This window comes from Mauremys reevesii, linkage group 13 (genome assembly GCF_016161935.1).
Source record: "Mauremys reevesii isolate NIE-2019 linkage group 13, ASM1616193v1, whole genome shotgun sequence".
Taxonomy (NCBI): domain Eukaryota; kingdom Metazoa; phylum Chordata; order Testudines; family Geoemydidae; genus Mauremys; species Mauremys reevesii.
In genome coordinates this window covers 7,932,977-7,954,473 of record NC_052635.1, presented here as the reverse complement: position 1 = coordinate 7,954,473, position 21,497 = coordinate 7,932,977, and the positions used below count along the sequence as shown (strand labels likewise).

General features: G+C 43.2%; 2 protein-coding genes across 2 annotated transcripts; both read left to right on the top strand.

The window, feature by feature from the left end:
* Positions 1-7,636: 7,636 nt before the first annotated feature.
* Positions 7,637-8,866, top strand: LOC120379901 (olfactory receptor 11A1-like). Its single transcript, XM_039497419.1, has 2 exons — positions 7,637-8,595; positions 8,833-8,866. Exons 1-2 carry the CDS (start codon positions 7,637-7,639, stop codon positions 8,864-8,866), a joined length of 993 nt encoding a protein of 330 aa, XP_039353353.1.
* Positions 8,867-18,113: 9,247 nt separating this feature from the next.
* LOC120379900 (olfactory receptor 11A1-like) lies at positions 18,114-19,061 on the top strand. The gene has a single exon (XM_039497417.1). The coding sequence runs from the start codon at positions 18,114-18,116 to the stop codon at positions 19,059-19,061; it is 948 nt and encodes a 315-aa protein (XP_039353351.1).
* Positions 19,062-21,497: the final 2,436 nt, after the last annotated feature.

Below are 21,497 nucleotides of genomic sequence, written 5' to 3'. Positions count from 1 at the left end.
TCATATCTGCACTGTCCCTTTCCTAGAGCTGGTTAGAAAATGGTAAGTATTTTCAATAAAAAATGCCAAAAACCAAAATCCCCTTTTTTCCCATCAAAAATGTCCATTTTCATTTCTCTCTTTATTTATCTTTTTTTTTTTCCATTTTGCCATTGGAAAAGTGGGGAAGGAAGAAGGAAATCAATAGCCAGAAAGAGGAAAACTTCAAACTAATCAATATTTTATTTGCAAGAAACAAAAACGTTCAGCACTTTTAGTTGTTTGTTGTTGTTTTTGTCAAGGAAAGAAAACATGAAAAAAATCACAAACGGTTTTGTTTTTTAGAAAGGCAATTTTTCATTGAAAATAAAGTTTCAAATGAAATATTGTGACCATATCTAAACCTTGTATTATTTATCTGTCTCCTTTTAATATTCTTGTAATTAAATAATTTTAACTATCAACACACTGAATTATAAGTTCATGAATTTATAATATATGCATATTAATGAGTAATACCACATTTAACTAAATAAAACCAGTGGCGTTGTCCAGGGTAAAGATGGGTAAACTCTGCTTACCCACTTCTTATTTAGGGTATATGAAGTTTAGTTTAAGTTAGGCCTGGTCTACACTAGGGGGGGGTTCGATCTAAGGTACGCAACTTCTGCTATGCGAATAGCGTAGCTGAAGTTGAAGTACCTTAGTTCGAATTACTTACCCGTCCTCACGGCGCGGGATTGACGTCTGCGGCTCCCCCGTCGACTCCGCCACCGCCATTCGCGGTGGTGGAGTTCCGGAGTCAACGGGAGCACGTTCGGAGTTCGATATATTGCGTCTAAATGAGACGTGATATATCGAACTCCGAGAAATCGATTGCTACCTGCCAATATGGCGGGTAGTGAAGACGTACCCTTAGTTTACTCACTTATTTTTTACCACTACACCACTGTTAGGACTTTGTCCAGCAATGAATATTAACACCAAGGGGAAGGATCTTGGGTTGTAATACAAAATAATAGAATAAAGAATCTATATTAGCAGATTCCATGGTTGTCACTCTGAAACCTAGATTGTCTGTGGGGTCAGTGTGAAGCAAAGGAAACTGCTATAAGTATGGATAAGCACTTTTTTTGTCCAAATATCAGCAAGTTCAACCAGCAATGGGATTTGTGGTCTGTTACCCTCCAGTGTTTTCACTCTCCCCAACTGTACCCCCTGGACATTTCAACCCATGTCCTCTAGCACCACAAGTGGAAGGACAGACTGCTACCCTAGAGACCCAGTAAAAAAATGATTTAACATGGCAGAGTGAAATTTCACCCTGGGTTTACAAGCCAGTTCTCTAATGCCTGAGCTATGGAGACTTTGCATAGCACCTTACGTCTTACATGGTGCTCCAGTGGGTGAGGAGACCTGGGTTCTGTTGCTTGTCTTTTACCACCCCCAATTTCTCTATTTCAGTTGTAAGTTTTGGGGGTCAGGGACAATCTCTCACTCTGTGTGTGTGTGTGTGTGTGTGTGTGTGTGTGTGTGTGTGTGTGCAGTGCCCAGCACAGTGTCCACCCCCAGTCTCTATTTCACAGATTCATAGAAGTCAAGGCCAGAAGGGAGCATTCTGATGATCTACTCTGACCTCCTGTAGAACACAGGCCAGGGATCTGCCCCAAAATATTTCCTAAATTGTTTGTGGCCTTAAGGCATCACCACAGTCAACTATTAACATCCCTTCTGTTTTTTGTCCTTTCTTCTGGTGCTGACCTGGATATTATGTAACAGTGTCAGATGACTCTCCCTTCTCTCCTGACTCCCCCAACCAAATACACACCCCAGAAAAGAAAATGAATTCAATCTAAAAAATTCAAAACCAATATCTCTCACCCAAAACACAGAGTTGGTTTTGATTTTAAACCCCAAAAGGGAGAAGAGCCAGAGAACTCCATTAAATCTGAGGAACGTAGCTATTCCAGTACATTTTATGTTGAAGTTGCCCAGATACTATGGTGAGGGGCAGTAATATTAATCCCTGCAATTCACACTGAAATCTTTGCAAATCAAGAGACAAGGTTCTCAGTCTGTGTAGAGGTCCCACAGCCATGATGCTACATTTCAATGGGGGCTATTCCCAGCTATGCCAATGCCCTGTTTCATGACACAATGGGAAACACATCCCTTCTCTGTGCTTCTGTATAATGGGGATAATGATACTGGCCATGCTGTGTAATGTGCTTTGAGATCTATGGATGGCAAATGGTCTGTTAGACCTAAATGTTATCATTAAAGGCATGGCAACTTATTTCCCATTTTCCTGGGTTCTTGACACATGCATAGCACATGTGGGAAAAGGGAGATTTCCTTTGGGATTTGAATGCTGCTGGCATTGGCTTTGGTGTTACACTGTTCTAACAAACACTACGGTGTTAATTCCCTTGTGAAGGTAACTGTAAGTGCTCACCGGTAGCAGGGCTCAAGGGAGAGCCCAGCAGCAGGAAGGGCCAGAGGAGGCTGCTGTACCTTATAAACCCTGCAAGTATCTAGAGCAGGAATCATATAACGGTTTGTGTGATGCAAACAGTCATGCTGGTCGCAGGAGAGAACCAACCCAACAGCAACATGTAAGAGTCTCCGGAGGAATTGAGGGGGCAAGTCTGACAGGAAGATCAGACCCGGTCACGGTTGATGGAGAGGTCGTTGCTTCCTGCTGAGGATTAAAGGTGAGTGTTACCAGTCTCAGGGCAATCCCCCAGTATCTTCCTTGGACACAACCATTAATCTGAAAGACACTCCTCTTGGGCAGTGTCCTTGCTCCCTGGGAGCTTTGCCTGAGTGAGGACTTTAGCATCTCACCCTGATATACTTCTTGAGAAACTGATGAAACTTAAAAAAGATCTGTCTATCCACACACACCCCTACCTATCTATCTGTCTCTTTATCAAATCCTTTACACAGCCATCTATTTCTCTAGCTATACCCTTACACATCTATTTATCCCTCTATTGAACCTCTTAAACAATCCCCCCCCAAATCCCTTATAATCCCTCTATTTATCTACACCTTACACCTCTCTCTGTCTCTATACCCTTAAACATCTATCTACCTTGTAAACACCCCTCTGCATGTCCATCAGTCATCTTACACATCCCTGTCTATCTGTCCTTCACTCTCCTGCTCTCTGCCCATCTCTCTTTCCCTAACATCTCATCTCATTCTCAGGGAACTTTCCACCTCAGTTTCTCAGCCGCCTCTCCAGACTTGCTTGTGGGGCTGATTCCTGTGCACCTCCTCAGCCCAATCTTGGGAGATGACACAAGTCTGCCCCTGAGTATCTTCTGCCTGGATTGCAGAGGTAGTTGAGGGCATGCATCATTTCTTTGGAGGTACTGAGCACCATGTAGGAATCGAGTGTTGTAACCTTAGATTTATCTGTTCCCAGTTAGTAGTTCAATGATAAGCAATAAAACCAACCTGAATTCTTTAAGGTTTGAGCCTCCAGGGCAGTGATGGATAATTGAGTTTACTGGAGCACTGGGAATGGCACAATGAGTGAAACAATTAAAAGCTTTGTTTAGAATAAACTGGTTAGCTAAAGTGAGCAGGAATTGGAATATAGTCACATGCTGGATTTTATATGCACACTCTAAGATGAAATTACGCCATTCCGGGGTGATGCTTTCTCTCACCACATCTTGATGGACAATGGGCATGTCTAATGTAAAATTAGACTACTACTCTTCATGTAATCAGTTATAATCATGCCCCTTGATTAACTAACCTTCAGTCTGCCTTTTGCCGTATCTGTATTTCTGCTACCATAATTAATTATTTCCTAGTTTCTCATTGGCTTTTTAATAGTAAACTTTGTCTTAATTAACATTGGTGTAATTCCCATATGAAGAGCTACCAATATAGATAGTATATTGAAAACCACTAGCATTAATTTAAAAGACTCGTCAAAGCCAATTAGGACCAAAACCTACTTACACCAGGAGCAGGGGGTCCACCCTAAGATATTTCTAACTTGCCTCTGAGTTGTCCCCCTTCACTTTACTCATATTTTAGAAAGCCTTCCTTGGCTATTATCACACCTGATTTTTTTTGGAAAGAGAGTTTGGGATTTGCTTACATTTCAATGCCTTTCTGTAGAACATAAACATGCATCATTTCTATAGGCCACCGAGTAAATTGGAATTTCCTTGAATAGCACCTGGAAATCCTTACATATTAGGAAGCAGGGGCACCTGTATAACAAACGCTGCCTGGCCATTTATTGCTCCATCTCAGTTTTTAAGAGGAACAGTGATTACAGCTCTTGTCTGTCATTGGGTGATTTGGGTCTTATACGCACTAGTGCTTCTTTGGTATAATATATGCTTGCATCCGAAGAAGTGGGTATTCACCCACGAAAGCTCATGCTGCAAAACGTCTGTTAGTCTATAAGGTGCCACAGGATTCTTTGCTGCTGGTATAATATATGTCACTCAGGACGTGATTAAGTCACCCCCCTGAGCATCATAAGTTTCATCGACCTATGTGCATGGGTGGCATGTAAGAGGGGCTGAGGGAGGATAAGCCTCTCTAAACCTCCGCTAATGCTCTCTGCCGGGCATGAGCCACAGCGGGGTTCAGAGCCTCCGGGTGGCCGGGGCTCAGGGCAGCTTAGGCAGGCAGGCACTCGGGACAGCTCAGATGGGCAGGTTGGCTGGGGCTTCGGGCGGCTTGGGTGGGCGGGTTGGATCTCTCCAGCTGTGGTGGGTGGCTTCGGGCTCCTCTAGCCCCTGGGAGCGAGAGTGGGGGGATGGGCTTGGGGGGGCAAGGTGGAAGGGGCAGGGCAGGGGGCTAGCCTCCCCAAATGAGGGGGTTCATGCACTGCCCATGCCTAAGCACCAGTGTGGACAACGCTATGTCAGAAGGAGAAGCTCTTCTGACGACATAGCTACCACTGCTTGGGGAGGTGGCATAGAGCATCTACATTCTAGCAACGCGACAGCGGTGCAACTGCATCGGTACAGCAGCATCGCTGTAACGATTCTAGTGTAGACTAGCCCTTAGTTTCTCTTCTCTGATCTACCACAATCTTCCCATATAGCCTTGAGCAAGTCAGTCTGGGCCAGATTTTCAAAGGTATTTAGTCAACTAATGGGATTTTAAGAGCATTTAGCTGTCTAAAACCCATATAACTCAATTTAAGTAATTAATTAATAATAATAATAAATAATAAATTAAATATGAATAAATTAATTAATTTAAATCAAGTTTCCCAGAGGCTTTTGAAACTCCCACAAGTCACATAAATATGTTTTAACCCCACACAATTAGTTGAGCTCAGTGCAGGGCTAACTGGGGACATTCTTTGCCATGTGTCCTAGTGGACATCCGACGAGATGATATAATTATCCCTTTTGGTCTTTATATCTATACATCGATGCATGAAAGAAATTGAGAACAGGTGTAGAAAATAGGGCTGTCAAGCAATTAAAATTAATTGTGATTAATCGTGCCATTAATCGCACTGATAAACAATAATAGAATACCATTTATTTAAATATTTTGGATATTTTCTACATTTTAAAATATACTGATTTCAATTATAACACAGAATACAAAGTGTACAGTGCTTACTTTATATTTATTTTTATTACAAATATTTACATTAAAAAAATAAAATAAATAGCATTTTTCAGTTCACCTATTACAAGTACTGTAGTGCAATCTCTTTATCATGAAAGTGCAACTTACAAATGTAGAATTACGTACAAAAATAACTGCGTTCAGAAATAAAACAATATAAAACTTTAGAACCTACAAGTCCAGTCAATCCTACTTCTTGTTCAGCCAATCACTCAGACAAACAAGTTTGTTTACATTTGCAGATGATAATGCTGCCCATTTCTTGTCCACAATGTCACCTGAAACTGAGAACAGGTATTATCATGGCACTTTTGTAGCCTCCATAGCAAGATATTTACATGCAAGATGCGCTAAAGATTCATATGTCCCTTCATGCTTCAACCACCATTCGAGAGGATCCATGCTGATGATGGGTTCTGCTCAATAACAATCCAAAGCAGTGCGGACCGACGCATGTTCATTTCCATCATCTGAGTCAGATGCCACCAGCAGAAGGTTGATTTTCTTTTTTGGTGGTTTGGATTCTGTAGTTTCTTTGTTGGAGTGTTGTTCTTTTAAGACTTCTGAAAGCATGTTCCACACCTCGTACCTCTCAGATTTTGGAAGGCACTTCAAACTCTTAAACCTTGAGTCAAGTGCTGTATCTATCTTTAGAAATCTCACATTGGTGCCTTCTTTGTGTTTTGTGAACTCTGCAGAGAAAGTGTTCTTAAAATGAACATGTGCTAAATCAACATCCAAGACTGCTCTAACATGAAATATATGGCAGAATGCAGGTCAAATAGAGCTGGAAACATACAATTCTCCCCCAAGGAGTTCAGTCACAAATTTAATTAACATATATATATTTTTTAACCAGTGTCATCAGCTTGGAAGCATGTCCTCTGGAATGGTGGCTGAAGCATGAAGGGGTATATCAATGTTTAGCATAACTGGCATGTAAATACCTTGCAATGCTGGCTACAAAAGTCCCATGTGTATGCCTGTTCTCACTTTCTGGTGACATTGTAAATAAGAAGTAGGCAGTATTGTCTCCCATAAATGTAAACAAACTTGTTTGTCTTAGCAATTGACTGAACAATAAGTAGGACTGAGTGGACTTGTAGGCACTAAAGTTTTGCATTGTTTTGTTTTTGAGTGCAGTTATGTAACAAAAAAAATCTATGTTTGTAAGTTGCAATTTCATGATAAACAGTACTTGTAATAGGTGAACTGAAAAATACCATTTATTTTATTTTTAAAATGTAAATATTTGTAATAAAATAATAATATAAAGTGAACAGTGTACACTTTGTATTCTGTGTTGTAATTGAAATCAATATATTTGAAAATGTAGCAAAACATCCAAAATATATAATAAATTTTAATTGGTATGCTGTTTAACATTGCAATTAAAATGGCAATTAATTGCGACTAATTTTTTGAGTTAACTGCAAATAATCTACAGTCCTAGTAGAAAAGTGATAAATTAACAGTTTTTCTGCTATTTTGGGTGGGCTGAAGGGGAATCTGTATCCCAATACCCTATGCCAGTGGTTCTCCACCTTTCCAGATTACTGTACCCCTTTCAGAAGTCTGATTTGTCTTGTATACCCCAAGTTTCACCTCACTTAAAAACTATTTGCTTGCAAAATCAAACATAAAAATATGAAAGTGTCACAGCACACTATTGCTGGAAAATTGCTGACTTTCTCATTTTGTCTGTTTGAAATTGTAGTTTGTACTGACTTCACTAGTTTTTTGTTTAGCCTGTTGTAAAATGAGGCAAATATCTAGATGAGTTGATGTACCCCTGGAAGACCTCTGCATACCCCCAAGGGATTGGTACCCCTGATTGAGAGCCACTGCCCTATTCAATACCTGCGTGTGAAGCAGTCCCTTGGATGACACAGAATATAAACTCCAATCAAATTTGCTATCTCAATTTTTATGGAAAAAAATGGAAGGAAATTGACTGAGTTTTAACCGTACAGCAACCCCCCTAAATGATTATTGCTTTTTCTCAATCACCAGTTACATCACACAGAGAATGGCGAAAGTGGAAGCCTACACACACCTCATGGAGAAAGGAGAAGGGGAAAATCAAACATCTGTCACGGAATTCATCCTGATGGGATTTGGGAATCTTCCTGAACTGCAAATTCTTTTCTTCCTGCTGTTTCTAGTGATCTACATAGTCACCATGGCTGCAAACACTCTCATCGTAGCACTAGTTGTGACTGATCAGCACCTTCACACCCCCATGTACTTCTTCCTCGGAAATTTGTCCTGCTTGGAGATCTGTTGCAACTCAACCATCCTTCCCAGGATGCTGGCCAGTTTCCTGACTGGGGACAGGACCATTTCGGTTACAGGCTGCATTGTGCAGTTTTATTTGTTTGGTTTCCTAGTGACCACTGAGTGTTATCTGCTAGCTGTGATGTCTTATGATCGATACTTAGCGATATGTAAACCCCTGCACTATGTCACCCGTATGAATGGCAGGTTCTGTATCCAACTAGCAGCTGGATCATGGCTAAGTTCATTCATAGTTCTTACTATATTAATGTGTTTGGTGTCACAATTAGCCTTCTGTGGCCCTAATGAAATTGATCATTTTTTTTGTGACCTCACCCCAGTGATCAATCTCTCCTGCAGCGACACCAGTCTGGTGACCCTGGCGACCCTCATATTCTCCTCCATAGACACTGTTCCCCCATTTCTGTTGACCCTGACATCTTATGTTTATATCATCTCCACCATCCTGAGGATCCCTTCCACGTCTGGGAGGCAAAAGGCATTTTCCACCTGCTCCTCCCACCTTATTGTGGTTACAATCTTCTATGGAACCTTAATGATTGTCTACATGTTACCAAACACTGGTGCACTCAGAGCCCCGAACAAAGTGTTTTCTGTTTTCTACACGGTCGTGACACCCCTGATCAATCCCCTCATCTACAGCCTGAGAAACAAAGAGGTGAAGGAGGCACTGAGGAAATTTCTGCAGAAGTATAGGGTGTTTCAGATAAATTGATTGAAATGGGAATAAATCAAATCATCGGCCAGAAAGGTACCATCTACATGGTCCAAATTCTTATCAGTCAAAGCATCCTGAGTTTTAGGAAGAAGATACAGAGGGTTTTATTTTTAGAATTGTATTTATTTAGGTAAAAAATGGCAGATCCTCAGCCAGTGTCAATTTCTAGAGGGCCATTCATTTCTACAGTGCGATGCGATTTGAACCAGATCATTATCTTCCTCTAAACATATATATTTTTAAATCCCATTCTGAGCTCCAGCTCTTTGCCTAAATAAAAAATACAGTCAAGTGCATGATGGGAGATTAAAGCATTCTTTTTTTATTCTCAGTATTATTTCAGTCTCTCTACCTCTGGCTGCCAAGGGTTCTTGTTTTGCAAGGAGATACAGGAAGAGTGAGGAAAGTGTATAACCCTATTGTGAATGGGAGAGATGTTCAAAGGTGGGGTTGGCAGCTCAGCATCCAATCTTTGTTGAAAGACAGTGAGAGCTGAGCATCTAAATTGGATAAGATGCCTTGAAAACCCCAGCCTATATCTTTACTGATTTGTAGACATTAATAATCAGTTAAGTTTGAGGGCTTTCAAAGAAAATTTAAGAAACAAAGCCAACGCCCACTCAAGTAAACAGAATGGTTCCCATTGGCCTCTGTGGGTCTAAATCAGGCTATTCATCCTCAGTTCATCATCACCTTTCCAACTGCAAAATAAATATACCAGTAACTTACCAGTTGGCTTGACCGTTTTCTGTTGAGTATTAAGCGATAATAAATTTTATTTTCTGTTTTCCTCTTGCATTTTTAAGTACTTGTTCACACATTTTCTGAACACATGTTAGGTTGTTTGAGCTATAACTATGAGAACTTCCTAATCTATATTTATTATATTCTCCATTTATTATTTCATTCAGACAAATGCTTTGAATGTCTCCAGTGAAACAAAGGCAGGATCTGTTTAGTAGAGAAGGCAGATATTTTTTATCCCCTGTGGAAAGTTTCTTTTTTTTCTGGATTTGTTCAAAAGAGTGAAAACCCCTAGTCGGAAAACTGTTGATTTTAAATGGGTTCTAGTTCTGATTATTCATTTACTATGTGTAATATTTTCAGAAATCCACTTTTCCTAAAAAAACAAAGCAGTTAACAAGTGATCAGCTGGTCCATTCAAAATACGGTTATGTATTGTCATAAAAAATGGGTTGAGTTTTGTCTCTTACTTTTTTCTGTGTTGCATATTTTTTGAAATAATAATCTAAGCCTTTTGACATTGTCACCAGCCTATTCCATTTGTGGTATCATGTTTTCTGCATTTCTTGGATTCACCATTAGCAGTTTTAGTCTTTGGAAATGATCCCAGATGGCTGAGATGACACAAAGTTTACAAACTGTTTGGAATTCTTGTGACAGAAGCCAATATCTCTACTTCACCAACATAAGACAGCTAATATCTGCAACTCTTCCTTATACTGAAAGAAGGAACTGTGCCAGGCATACAAGAAGACCAGGGAGGTCAACAGCCAATCCAACACTAAGCCACTGACCTGCTGCTTATACAAATTGCTACATGAGATACTTGGAGTAAACCCCATCACTACCCCACACACCACTGTGGATACCTCAGAGGAGCCAAAGTCACAGGGCACTGTCATAAACAGCAAGGAGGAAGAGGAGGTGGATGATGGGGCGACTTATGAACAGGGAGTCCAGCTATGCTGTGAGCCAGAACATGCCTGAAACCCCACCACAGTCCAGTTGGTGCTGGCAGTGCAGATGAAGGCATCTCAAGGAAGTGTGAATGGACAATGATTCTGTGTGTCTTCCGGGGCTGGAGCACCTACAGAAAAAAATAGTGGGTGATCAGCACCCACCATCAGCCCCCTGGATCATCTCCTCCCCTCCCCTGCCCTCCCACCTGCTGGTGGGCCCTGCCGATCAGCTCCTCACCCTCCCTCCCAGTGCCTCCTGTCCATTGTTCAGCAACAGTCAGGTGGCGTTGGGGCAGGGAGGAAAGGGGACGAGCAGAGGCAGAAAGAGAGAAGGGAGGGGGTAGAATGGGATGTGAGTGGGAAGAGGCAGGGCTGGGATGGGAGAAGGGGTGTAGAGGGGGCATGACTTGTGGCGGGGGTCGAGCATACCCCTAGGAACTGGTGAAGTATTGCACATCTGTAAGTGTGTGAATGGATTTCCTATAACAATCATGTATTGATGATGCCCCTGCCCCTCACTTAGCGGGATACAGCTTTTGACTTTTTATGAATTTCCTTGGACTAGAAGAAGTAGTGGTACAACCAAGGAAGGTAGAGTTGTTATCTGCTTCCTATTTTCCTATAGAGTTAGATCAAGGCAGACCATGCAGAGCTGTTTGTTTATGTACACAGGGATGTCCCTTGAACCCACTTGAGAGATCTCAAGGCAACGTTCATGGAGGTACTCTGCAACCCTCTCCTGAAGGTTTCTAGGGATGGTGGCCTCATTTCTTCCCCAGCACTAGGACACTTTCCCACCCCAGTTGGCGATAACTTCAGCAGGTGCCATTGCGTTAATAGGCTAGCAGCATACAGCCCTGGGTAGCTTCAGCATGCCAGCAGCAGCTGTGCTATCTGAGCCTTTTTACCACAGGCTAAAATCACTGCCAACTGTTGAAAATGGTGCCAGTATTCAGTGCCCTTGCCCTGTACACATAGTTTCATGCAACCAAACAATTCCCACTACATTTCCCCCCTCCCACTTTCTCACCCCCGGTGGGCCATACTCACTCCTGGCTGGGGCTGGTGGTTGGGGCTGTGCATGGTCACTGTGAAGCAGAAGTGTCACTAGGGATTCTCAGAACACCTGGGGCAGGTAAGGAGGAGAAAGAAGAGGACTCAGGATGACACATCCAGCGAGATCCTGCAAGCCAGGGCTGCATCGGCCCGGGTACAGAGGGCCTGGAGGGTGAACATTGCAGACAGCCTGGAGAAGGGGAAAAAAAAACAGACAGGAGAAATGATGTAGCCTGATTCTTTAACCGTCAGGGCCAGACTAACTCTCCTGTGGGCCCAGGGCTGTTAGATTTTGTGGGGCCCTGTCCAAGGGGATGCGGGCTCTGGGCTTCCAGGGCCAAATTTCAAACACATGTGTGTGAGCTTGGACGTGGGAGGGTGTGTGGGCTTTAGGTGGGGGTAGGGGGTGGAGGAGCAGGAGGGCGTCAGGGGGTTGGCCCTTAACTCGGGTGGCTTCCGAAAGCGACCGGCACACCCCTCTGGAAGTGGCTTGGGAGGGTGTGTGTGGGGGGGAGGCAGGAGGGCCTCCACAGCATGCTGCTGCCAGCAGCACGCAGAGACACACCCCACCCAGGGCCACAGAGGTGCCCTGGCTGATTCCGGGAGCGGTGTGGAGCGAGGGCGGGCAGGAAGCTGCCTTAGTCCCTCTGCACTGCCAACAGCGGCTGGGGCCCCGGGCCCTTTTAAATCACCTAGACCCTTGGGCAATTGTCCCCTTTGCCCCCCCCCACCATCCGCAGGCCTGTTGCAGGACCCCTATTAACCCGAGGCCCTGGGCTGCAGCCCCCAGAGCCCCTGCGTTAATCCAGCCCTGTTAACAGTTTATAATTGTATTGGTTGCTAATTGCTAAGAAGTTCATTATTGTGTGGGGAACTCTGGGTTGTACAGCAAAGACATTGGCACTGAGAGCAAAGCAATGCCTTAGCCACTTTTATTAACACCCTTAGTACAGACGAGGAAGTGCCAGACCACATAAACAAAAAGCAGTAATATAGAATGAGGAATGTCTTTGGTGTCATCCTTTGCTCAATATATACTCACACCCTTCCTCGGGGACCTGGTGGTAGGAGACACAGGGTCAGCCCTGTCCCTGGCAAGACAAATGAGTCCGATGGGCCAGACACCCAGTGCCAAAGGTGGGTGGTAGATACTAAGCACGAAGAGTCAGTGATGGAAAATCTAGCCCCTGCCTGGCCTGTTAGAGGTCCTGGATACTATCATGAATGACTATTCATTCAGATGCCTAAACTCCCATGTCCATATCTAACTTCCCCACTCTCGTCATTTTGGAATACCTGTATCCTATAAGTTAACATATTCCTTTAGTTCATTATCATATATGTCACCTATTGCAAAAGCAAGTTTGCGGGTAAACATTAGCCAATGATTCTATCCTAAAATATCCAAGCCCAGTATCAGTTCAATGTTCCTGTGGTTGCCTGGTATCGTTATGTACCAGTTCCCTCTCTTGAGCAAGCTATTCCCAGTTCCCCAGAATCTAGGGTAACAGTCAGGCCATTTGATACATGCTAAGGGCGGTAGGCCTACTTTACTTGTGCTAAACTGCCTAAGCCAATGTCTTACAGGAGAGAGGCCTGTCGGTTCCTTGCATTACTGCTACATAAATTAAAAAGGCTACAAGGCACAGGAGTCCCAGCAGGAAAAAGCAGAGGGAGATGCCCCAAGACATAATGGGGCTAATCCAGCAGCAAATACAGATGCTGCAGATTCTTGTGGACGTATAGGTTCAACAGTCATGGTCTGACCTCCCTTTGCAGTCAACTGAGAATTCCATTGCAAACCTCCCTACCCCCAGCTTAATTTTTACATATGGCATCAGAAGCCACATTAATACCCCTACTGCTCTACCTGGGAGGACACCCACAGCTTCACATACACTGATCTGTGAGAGCCACAGCTGCTGTATATGAAGCCAAAATGTACAAGGATGTTCTTTCCCCGTGTAAAGTTCTATTTCTTTAATTTATTTCAGATGTTTTCATTGTATTTTTTTTTAGTTGCACAAAGATTCTATGCACTGGTTTTGGCTTGTGAGAAAAATAGCTTATCTTTATTAGTTCACCACATGTGATCCAGAACACTTAGCTCTACTGAGAACACCCACTATTTATTATTGTACAGGACAACAGATCTCCTGGGGCCAGGGACAAACACAGGGTAATCATTATAAAAGTACAGGAAGCACTGCCAAATGAATAGTTGCATTAACAAACAGTCTTATAATCATAAATGCGTACCAGGCACCACACAATTCCTAACAGTCGTCGGAACTTAAGAATCACCACAATGTGTCACTGTGGCTCCTTGTTAAAATGCTCTTTCCAGGTCTTCCTCCGCCTCATAGCTCTGCACTGTGCTCTTCTAATTGCCCATGTGTCTGGCTGTTCAAACTATGCAGACCACCGCTCCACATCTGCCCACCACCCCTGTGGCATCCCCCTCACTCCGCTTTGCCTCACAGATATTATGCAGGACACAGCGGGCAGCTATAACCATTGGGATATTTTTCTCATAGTGGTTCAATCTTGTGAGCAAACAGTGGCATCGCCCCTCTAATCTACCAAAAGCTCTTCAACGGTCATTCTGCACCTGCTGAGCTGGTAGTTGAATTTTTCTTTGGTGCTGTCCAAGTGGCCACTGGACAGCTTCATGAGCCAGGGGAGCAAGGGGCAGACTCGATCCCCGGATCACTATTGTCATTTCAACCTTGCCAGTGGTAATCTGCTGGTTGGGAAAGAAAGTCCCTGCTTGCACTTTCTGAACAGTCCTGTGTTCTTAAAGATACAAGCATCATGCACCTTCCCTGACTAGCCAACACTAATGTCAGTGGAGCATCCCTGGTGATCCGCCAATGTTGCACGACCATAGACAAGTAGCCCTTTCTGTTGTTATACTATGTGGCAAGGTAGGCTGGTTCCAAAACAGGGATACATACGCCATCTATTGCCCCACTGCAGTTCGGGAACCCCATTGCTGCATATCCATTCCCAATGTCTTGCACATTACTGAAAGTCACACTCCTGCATAGCAGGAGATGATTTGTGGCCTTGCACACTTGCGTAACAATGGCCCCCACTGCGTATTTTCCAACTCCAAAATAATTGCCCACCGGCCAGTAACAAACCAGAGTGCGGTCCCCTCTCAATTGCCAATGCAGCATTCGTTCTGGTGGCTGAGGGCTGGGCAAGCTCAGCACAGATTTAGAATGTGGCCTTCTGCTTCTGTAAGTTCTACAGCTACTGCTTGTCACCTCAAACCTGCATTATGAAGCAATCTGTAGTCAATTGCTTCATTTGATCATTCATTTATTGTGTGATGTGATGATTAACTAACTTGTCATGTCATATGTAATCATTGTACATTAAATAGATTTAAGTTGTAGGATTATAGAAGGATAAGATTGATCAGTAGTCAGAAGCGAGAAATTTGCATTAGGTATCTAAGTGAATATGGCTGAAATGCCTAGCCTACAGGCTGAGGCCTGCAAGATTTTAGCTTAGCCACAGAAGGCCTTAGGTTTAAGAAATGCTTGACATAAGTAAGTGACCAAAGTATATCCTGAGGCCATAAGGTTATGGGAAAAGATGGGCCAATGGGTGGTATTGTGAAAAATTAACTGCAAGTTTCATTTTTGATTATAAGATACCCAGTAGTCACATTTTTCTAACACATGCCCTAACCGCAGGGTACATGCTGTGCATAAATGCTAATGAGAATAAAAAGGACTTTAAACCTCTTGTGAAAAACCGGATACCCCAATATTCTTGGGGGACACAATACAGATAAGGAAAAAGAGGTTTGACCCTTGGATTCACATGCACAGTAGATTATCTATAGTCAGAATTACATTATGAAAGACAGTGCCCTGAATGGTAAAAATGAGTTAAATTCAGGAAAATTCCAGCAGGAACCATCTCTCTGCTGATGATCAATTTTTGAGGAAACCCCCAGACCCTAAGATTTTCTAGGAAGATGTGAGCATGACGTATGCATGGATATTTTTTTAGGAATTATATATGCTTAGATAATCATAACCGTGCTGGTAAGTTTAATAAAATGGTTAAGGCAGACTAGACATTGTTCTTGTGAATGGCTTGTGTTACTTTCCTTGCTCTTTGTGTGTTCTTGGAGACTAGATCTGAGAAAAATGCCAGAGTTACCTTTCAATCTGAGACTCCATTAAATGTACAAGGGACTTTACTATGCTTACTGATCTGATGTTGAAGTTACCCAGATACTACAATGATGGGCAGCGATACAAATCCCTCAGATACACACTGAAACCTCTGAATGGTAATAGACAAAAGCTTTCAATCTGTGTGGCCCAGCAGCTGGGGCCGACATATTGGTGGAGGAAGCCTGGGGGCTATTTCCAGCTATGCCAGTGGCTGTTTCATAACTCTTTGGAAATCATGTCCATTCTCTGTGCCTCAGTTTCCTCATCATTCAAGTGGGGATAAATATACTGGCCATACTGTGTAGTGTGCTTTGAGATCCATGGATGGAAAATGGCCTGTTAGAACTAGATGTTACTATTAAAGGCATGGAAACTTATTCTCCATTCTCTTGAGTTCTTGACACACACAGAGTACATGGGGGAAAGAAAAAATTCCTTTGGGATGAGAATGCCAGAGGCATCGGCTTTGGTGTTACACTGTGCTAACAAAACAGCACAGTGTTAATACTTCCCCTATGAAGGTAATTCTGAGTGATCCCCAGCAGGCGTCCCAAAGGAGCTACCAGCAGCAGAGGTGGCCGGGGGAGGGTGCTTTCACCAATAAAGGATGCAAGAATCCAGAGCAGGAGACATTAAGGATTTGTGTCATGCAGACTGGCATGCTGAGCAGCAGGAGAGAGACCCATCCCAACAGCAACATGCAGCTCTGTCTCCTAGAACCGAGAGGACAAGACTGACTGTGAGACCAGACCTGTCACCGTCGATGGAGAGGTCGCTGCTTCATGCTGAGGATTAAAGGCGAGTGAGACCAGTCACAGGGCAAACCTTCAATCTCTTCCTCAGAGGACACTCCTCCTGGTCAGTGTCTTCACTCACTGGAGCTTTGCCTGAGTAAGGACTTTAGAATGTGACAATGTTTTATCGCTAGAGAAACTGATGAAAGACAAAGGAGATCTGTCTACCACCCCTCACCTCTCTCTCTCTAATAAGCAATTTATGCACCCTTCTAAGCCCTTAAATCTATGCCTATATCAAGCCTCTTCTACAGTCTCTCTCTGTCTTTTTATCTCTCCCGCTACCAAATCCATTTCACATCCCTCCATCTTTTTACTTAGACATCTATAAATCTCTGTTGAGTCCCTTACACATCTATCTACTTATCTCCTTAAACTTCTGAGTGTTCCCATAAAAACTCCTCTGCCTATTCATCTATCACCTTACACATCCCTCTAGCTGTCTGTCTCCCTATCCTGGACATCATTTCACTTTCTCAGAAACCTTTCTCCACCTTGCTCCTCAGGTTCTCAACTGTTTCTCAGCTGCCTACCCAGCCCTTCCTGTAGTGCAGATTCCTATGTGCCTGCCCACCCCAGACCTGTGAGATGCTATGTATCTTCTGCTGAGTGTCTTCTGCATGGACTTCAGAGGGAGCAGAGAGCCCTCAGCATTTCCTGGGAGGGTCTGAGCACCACACAGGAATGGGCTCTACATTTGAAATGCATGGAAACTGGAAATCCTTACAGATTAAGTAGTGGCACCAATGGGACATGGTTAAGGCACTAGCTCAAGGTTTCTCAAACAGAGGTCGCTGCTTGTGTGGGGAAAGCCCCTGGTGGGCCAGGCTGGTGTGTTTACCTGTCCCGTCTGCAGGTCCGGCCGATCGCGGCTCCCACTGGCCGCGGTTCACCGCTGCAGGCCAATAGGGGCTGCTGGAAGCGGCAGCCAATACATCCCTCGGCCTGCACCGCTTCCAGCAGCTCCCATTGCCCTGGAGCAGCGATCCGCCGGACCTGTGGACGGGGGAGGTAAACACACCGGCCCGGCCCACCAGGGGCTTTCCCTACGCAAGTGGAGACCCCTGTTTGAGAAACCCTGCACTAGCTAGTCATTTGGTTTCTAAACTCGACTTAGGTTTTAGTCTCTGCTCTACCACCACCTTTCTGTATAGCATTGAGCAAGTCACCCTGGGCCAGAATTTTAAAGGTATTTTGGTGCCTACTTGGATTTTCAAAAGTAGCTACCCACCTAACACCCATTCAGATCAATGAGTTTTAGTTGCCTGGATGCCTTTGAAAATCCCACTAGATCCCTAAATACCTTTAAATATCTGGCTCTGGCTGCTTTTTTGAAAATATGTTTTAGTCAAACACACTTAATTGAGCTCAATGCAGGACTAGCTGGGGACATTCTCTGGTGTGGGTTATAGTGGATGTCAGATGAGATGAGCTAACGGTCCCTTTTAACCTGTAACTCCATGAACTGATGAATGAAAGAAGTTGAGAACAGGTGTAGAAAAGTGAGAAATTCACTGTGTTGCTGCTCTTTGGCCGGAATGGTGGGGAAAATCTGTCCCTACCTCTGTGCAACACCTGGGTGAGAAGTCCTTCCTCAGTTGGGAGGGAATATAAACCCTGGTCTTCATTGGCACTCTGAATTTATAATGAATCAGATAAAGGGAAACCTCAGCATTGTACAGCAAACTCCTTAACAAATCAGTACTTTTTCTTAATCACTAGCTGCAGCACATGGAGAATGGAGAAAGCAGAAGGGGAAAATCATACGTCTATCACAGAATTCATCCTGCTGGGATTCGGGAATCTGCCTGGACTGCAAATTCTGTTCTTCTTGCTGTTTCTAGGGATCTACATAGTCACCATGGCTGCGAACATGCTCATTGTAGCACTAGTTGTGGCTGATCAGCACCTTCACACGCCCATGTACTTCTTCCTGGGGAACTTGTCCTGCTTGGAGATCTGCTACACCTCGACCATCCTACCCAGGCTGCTGGCCACTTTCCTGACAGGGGACAGAACCATTTCTGTTACAGGCTGCATGGTTCAGTTTTATTGGTTTGGTTTCCTAGCAACTGCTGAATGTTATATGTTAGCTGTGATGTCTTATGATCGGTACTTAGCAATATGTAAACCCCTGCGCTATGCAACACTTATGAATGGCAGGTTCTGTATGCAGCTAGCAGCTGGATCTTGGTTAAGTTCACTCATTGTTCTATCCATATTAATATCTTTTATGTCACAATTAGACTTCTGTGGCCCCAATGAAATTGATCATTTCTTTTGTGATCTCACCCCAGTTACTAATCTCTCCTGCAGTGACACTTGTCTGGTTACCCTGGCGACCCTCATCTTCTCTTCCATAAACATTGTTCTTCCATTTCTTTTGACCCTGGCATCTTATGTTTATATCATCTCCACCATCCTGAGAATCCCTTCCACCACTGGGAAGCAAAAGGCCTTTTCAACCTGCTCCTCCCATCTTATCGTGGTGACAGTTTTCTATGGGACCCTAATAACTGTCTACATGTTACCAAACACCGGGGCCCTGAGAGCCCCAAATAAAGTGTTTTCATTCTTCTACACAGTCTTGACACCCCTGATCAATCCCCTCATCTACAGCCTGAGAAACAAAGAGGTCAAGGAGGCCATGAGGAGAGCTCTGCCGAAATGTAGGGTTTTCCAATGAATTCAGAGAAATTGATTGAAATGGGAATAAATCATCTCACTAGTCAGAAGGGAACCATCTAAGTCAATCTTTCTCAAGCTGGGATCCATGGACCCTGGGGTCCATGAGGGTACCCCAGGGGGTCTGTGGGCCCCACTTATCAACTCCTTCCCCTCTCTCCCAGCACCTCCTGCATGCCAGGGAACAGCTGTTTAGTTGCATTGGGATTTGGTTCCTCCTTTTCCTATGCTGCTTTGAAAATCCCTGCCTCTATCTTTATGGATTTGTTTACATTAACCCTACGTTGAGTTTCAGAGTTTTCAAAGAAGAATTGAGGAACAAGTTTAACTTCCACTGAGATCAAGGGAAAGGTTCCCATTGACCTTAAAGGGATCTGCATCAGGCTACTCTTCCTGTGTGCATCACAACCTTTCCCACAACAATACAAATGATCTAAAAAATTACCAGTTGGCATGACCAGGAACTGTTCAGTATTTAGTGTCAATAAACTGTGTTTTCTTTTTTTCTGTTTTCCTCTTGAGTGTTTTCAAATAATTCTTCAAACATCTTCTGAATACTTGTAAAGTAGTTTGAGATATAATCATAAGAATGTTCTATTCTGCATTTATTAGATTTCCCCATTAATTCTTCCAGTCTTATAAAAATGTTCTGAAAGTCTCACATTAAACACAGGCAGGGGTCTGTTTAGGATAACTCATGCATGATATATATATCCATCATCTTTAATCCCTTCAAGTATATATATATATATATATATATATATATATATATATATATATATATATATATATATATATATATATATAATAGAAAATTTAAAAAAAAATCAAGATTTTTTCCAAAAAAACTGAAAATCCTCAGTCTGAAAAATGCTGGATTTAAGTGGGCTCTGGTACAAACTACTGATTCACTACGTGTAATCTCTTCAGAATCTACTTTTCCTGCAGAAAATCAAACCAGCTAAAAGTGACCAACCAGCCCAGTAAAAAAAGTTATGTATTCAGTTATTATAGAATAGATTGTTTTCCCCCCTTCTCACTTTTCCCCCAATGCTTTATAAATAATATTCCTAAATCTTTTGACCTTGTCAGAAGCCTATTGCATTTGTGACAGCCTGTTGTCTGTGTTCCTTGGATTCTCCATTAGTCTTTGCAAAATATCCCAAATTGTTGAGATAAACTTGGCTTACAAGCCCAGTGCTCTAATGCTTAAGCTACGGAGAGTTTATGTGACCCATCATGTCTTACACTGTGCTCTAGTGAGTAAGGCACGGGGCTAGAAATCAGAACACCTTTTTTCTGTTATTTATTCTGATCTCAGGTGGGGTTTCAGCCAAGCCATTGACCTCTCTTTTCCCAACTCCCCCTTTGTCTATTTCAGTTGGAAATGTTATGGGGCAGGGAGTTTATCTCCTCACATGTGTGCAGCACCCAGCGCAATGGGGGTCCCATCTCTATTTGAGTCCTTAAGGAGTCGCCATAGTCAATTATAATACCCCTTGTGCTTTTGGTGATTGCTGCAGGGGCTGACTAGGACATTACCTTGGGAGGTGGTGGAATCTCCATTCTTAGAGGTTCTTAAGCCCTGGCTTGACAAAGCCCTGGCTGGGATGATTTAGTTGGGGTAGTTCCTGCTTTGAGCAGGGGGTTGGAGTAGATGACATCCTGATTTCTTTTCCAACTCTAATCTTCTATGATTCTATGATTCTATAGTATTTAACAATATAAAATGACTTCGCCTTGTACTCCCAAAACCTCAACCAAATCTCCACACAGAAAAAGAGAATTAATATAATCGAAAAAATCAATACCAAAAACTCCACCCCAAAGCAGAGGGCTTCATCCCCACCCCACCCCAAAAAGAGGAAAGGTACAGAGTCTGCATTAAATATAGAGGTATTTTGCTGTTAATGTCAATTTTATGTTGAATTTGCTCAGATGATACCGTGATGGGCAGCAATACAAATCCATGTGACACATATGGAAATCTGTGAACGTTAATAGACAAAGGCTCTCAGTCTGTCTGGTCCAGCAGCCACAGCGATACACTTTGACTGAGGAAGCCTGGAAGCTGTACTCAGTTATGCCAATGTCCTGTTTCACAACCCTTTGGGAATCACTTCCTTTCCCTGTGCCTCAGTTTCCAGATCTGTATAATGGGGATAAAGATACTGGCCATGTGGTATAAAGTGCTTTGAGATCTATGGATGGCAAATGGTCTGTTAGAACCCGATGTTATTACTAAAGGGATAGAAATTTATTTCCCATTCTCTGGGGCTCTTGGCACAGACACAGCACACATGGGGAAAGGGGAGATTTCCTCTGGGATTCGAATGTTCGTGGCATCAGCTTTGGTGTTTCACTGTTTTAACCAACAGGACAGTGTTAATTCCACTATGACGGTAATTGTAAAAGATAACCAGCAGTAGGGCCCCAG

Excerpts from the sequence above, each read along its gene's own strand:
- LOC120379901 (XM_039497419.1), top strand. The coding sequence starts at position 7,637 with ATGGCGAAAGTGGAAGCCTACACACACCTCATGGAGAAAGGAGAAGGG. Across the intron at positions 8,596-8,832 it reads CTGAGGAAATTTCTGCAGAA|ATCATTATCTTCCTCTAAAC; the intron begins GTATAGGGTGTT and ends GATTTGAACCAG.
- LOC120379900 (XM_039497417.1), top strand. The coding sequence starts at position 18,114 with ATGGAGAAAGCAGAAGGGGAAAATCATACGTCTATCACAGAATTCATC.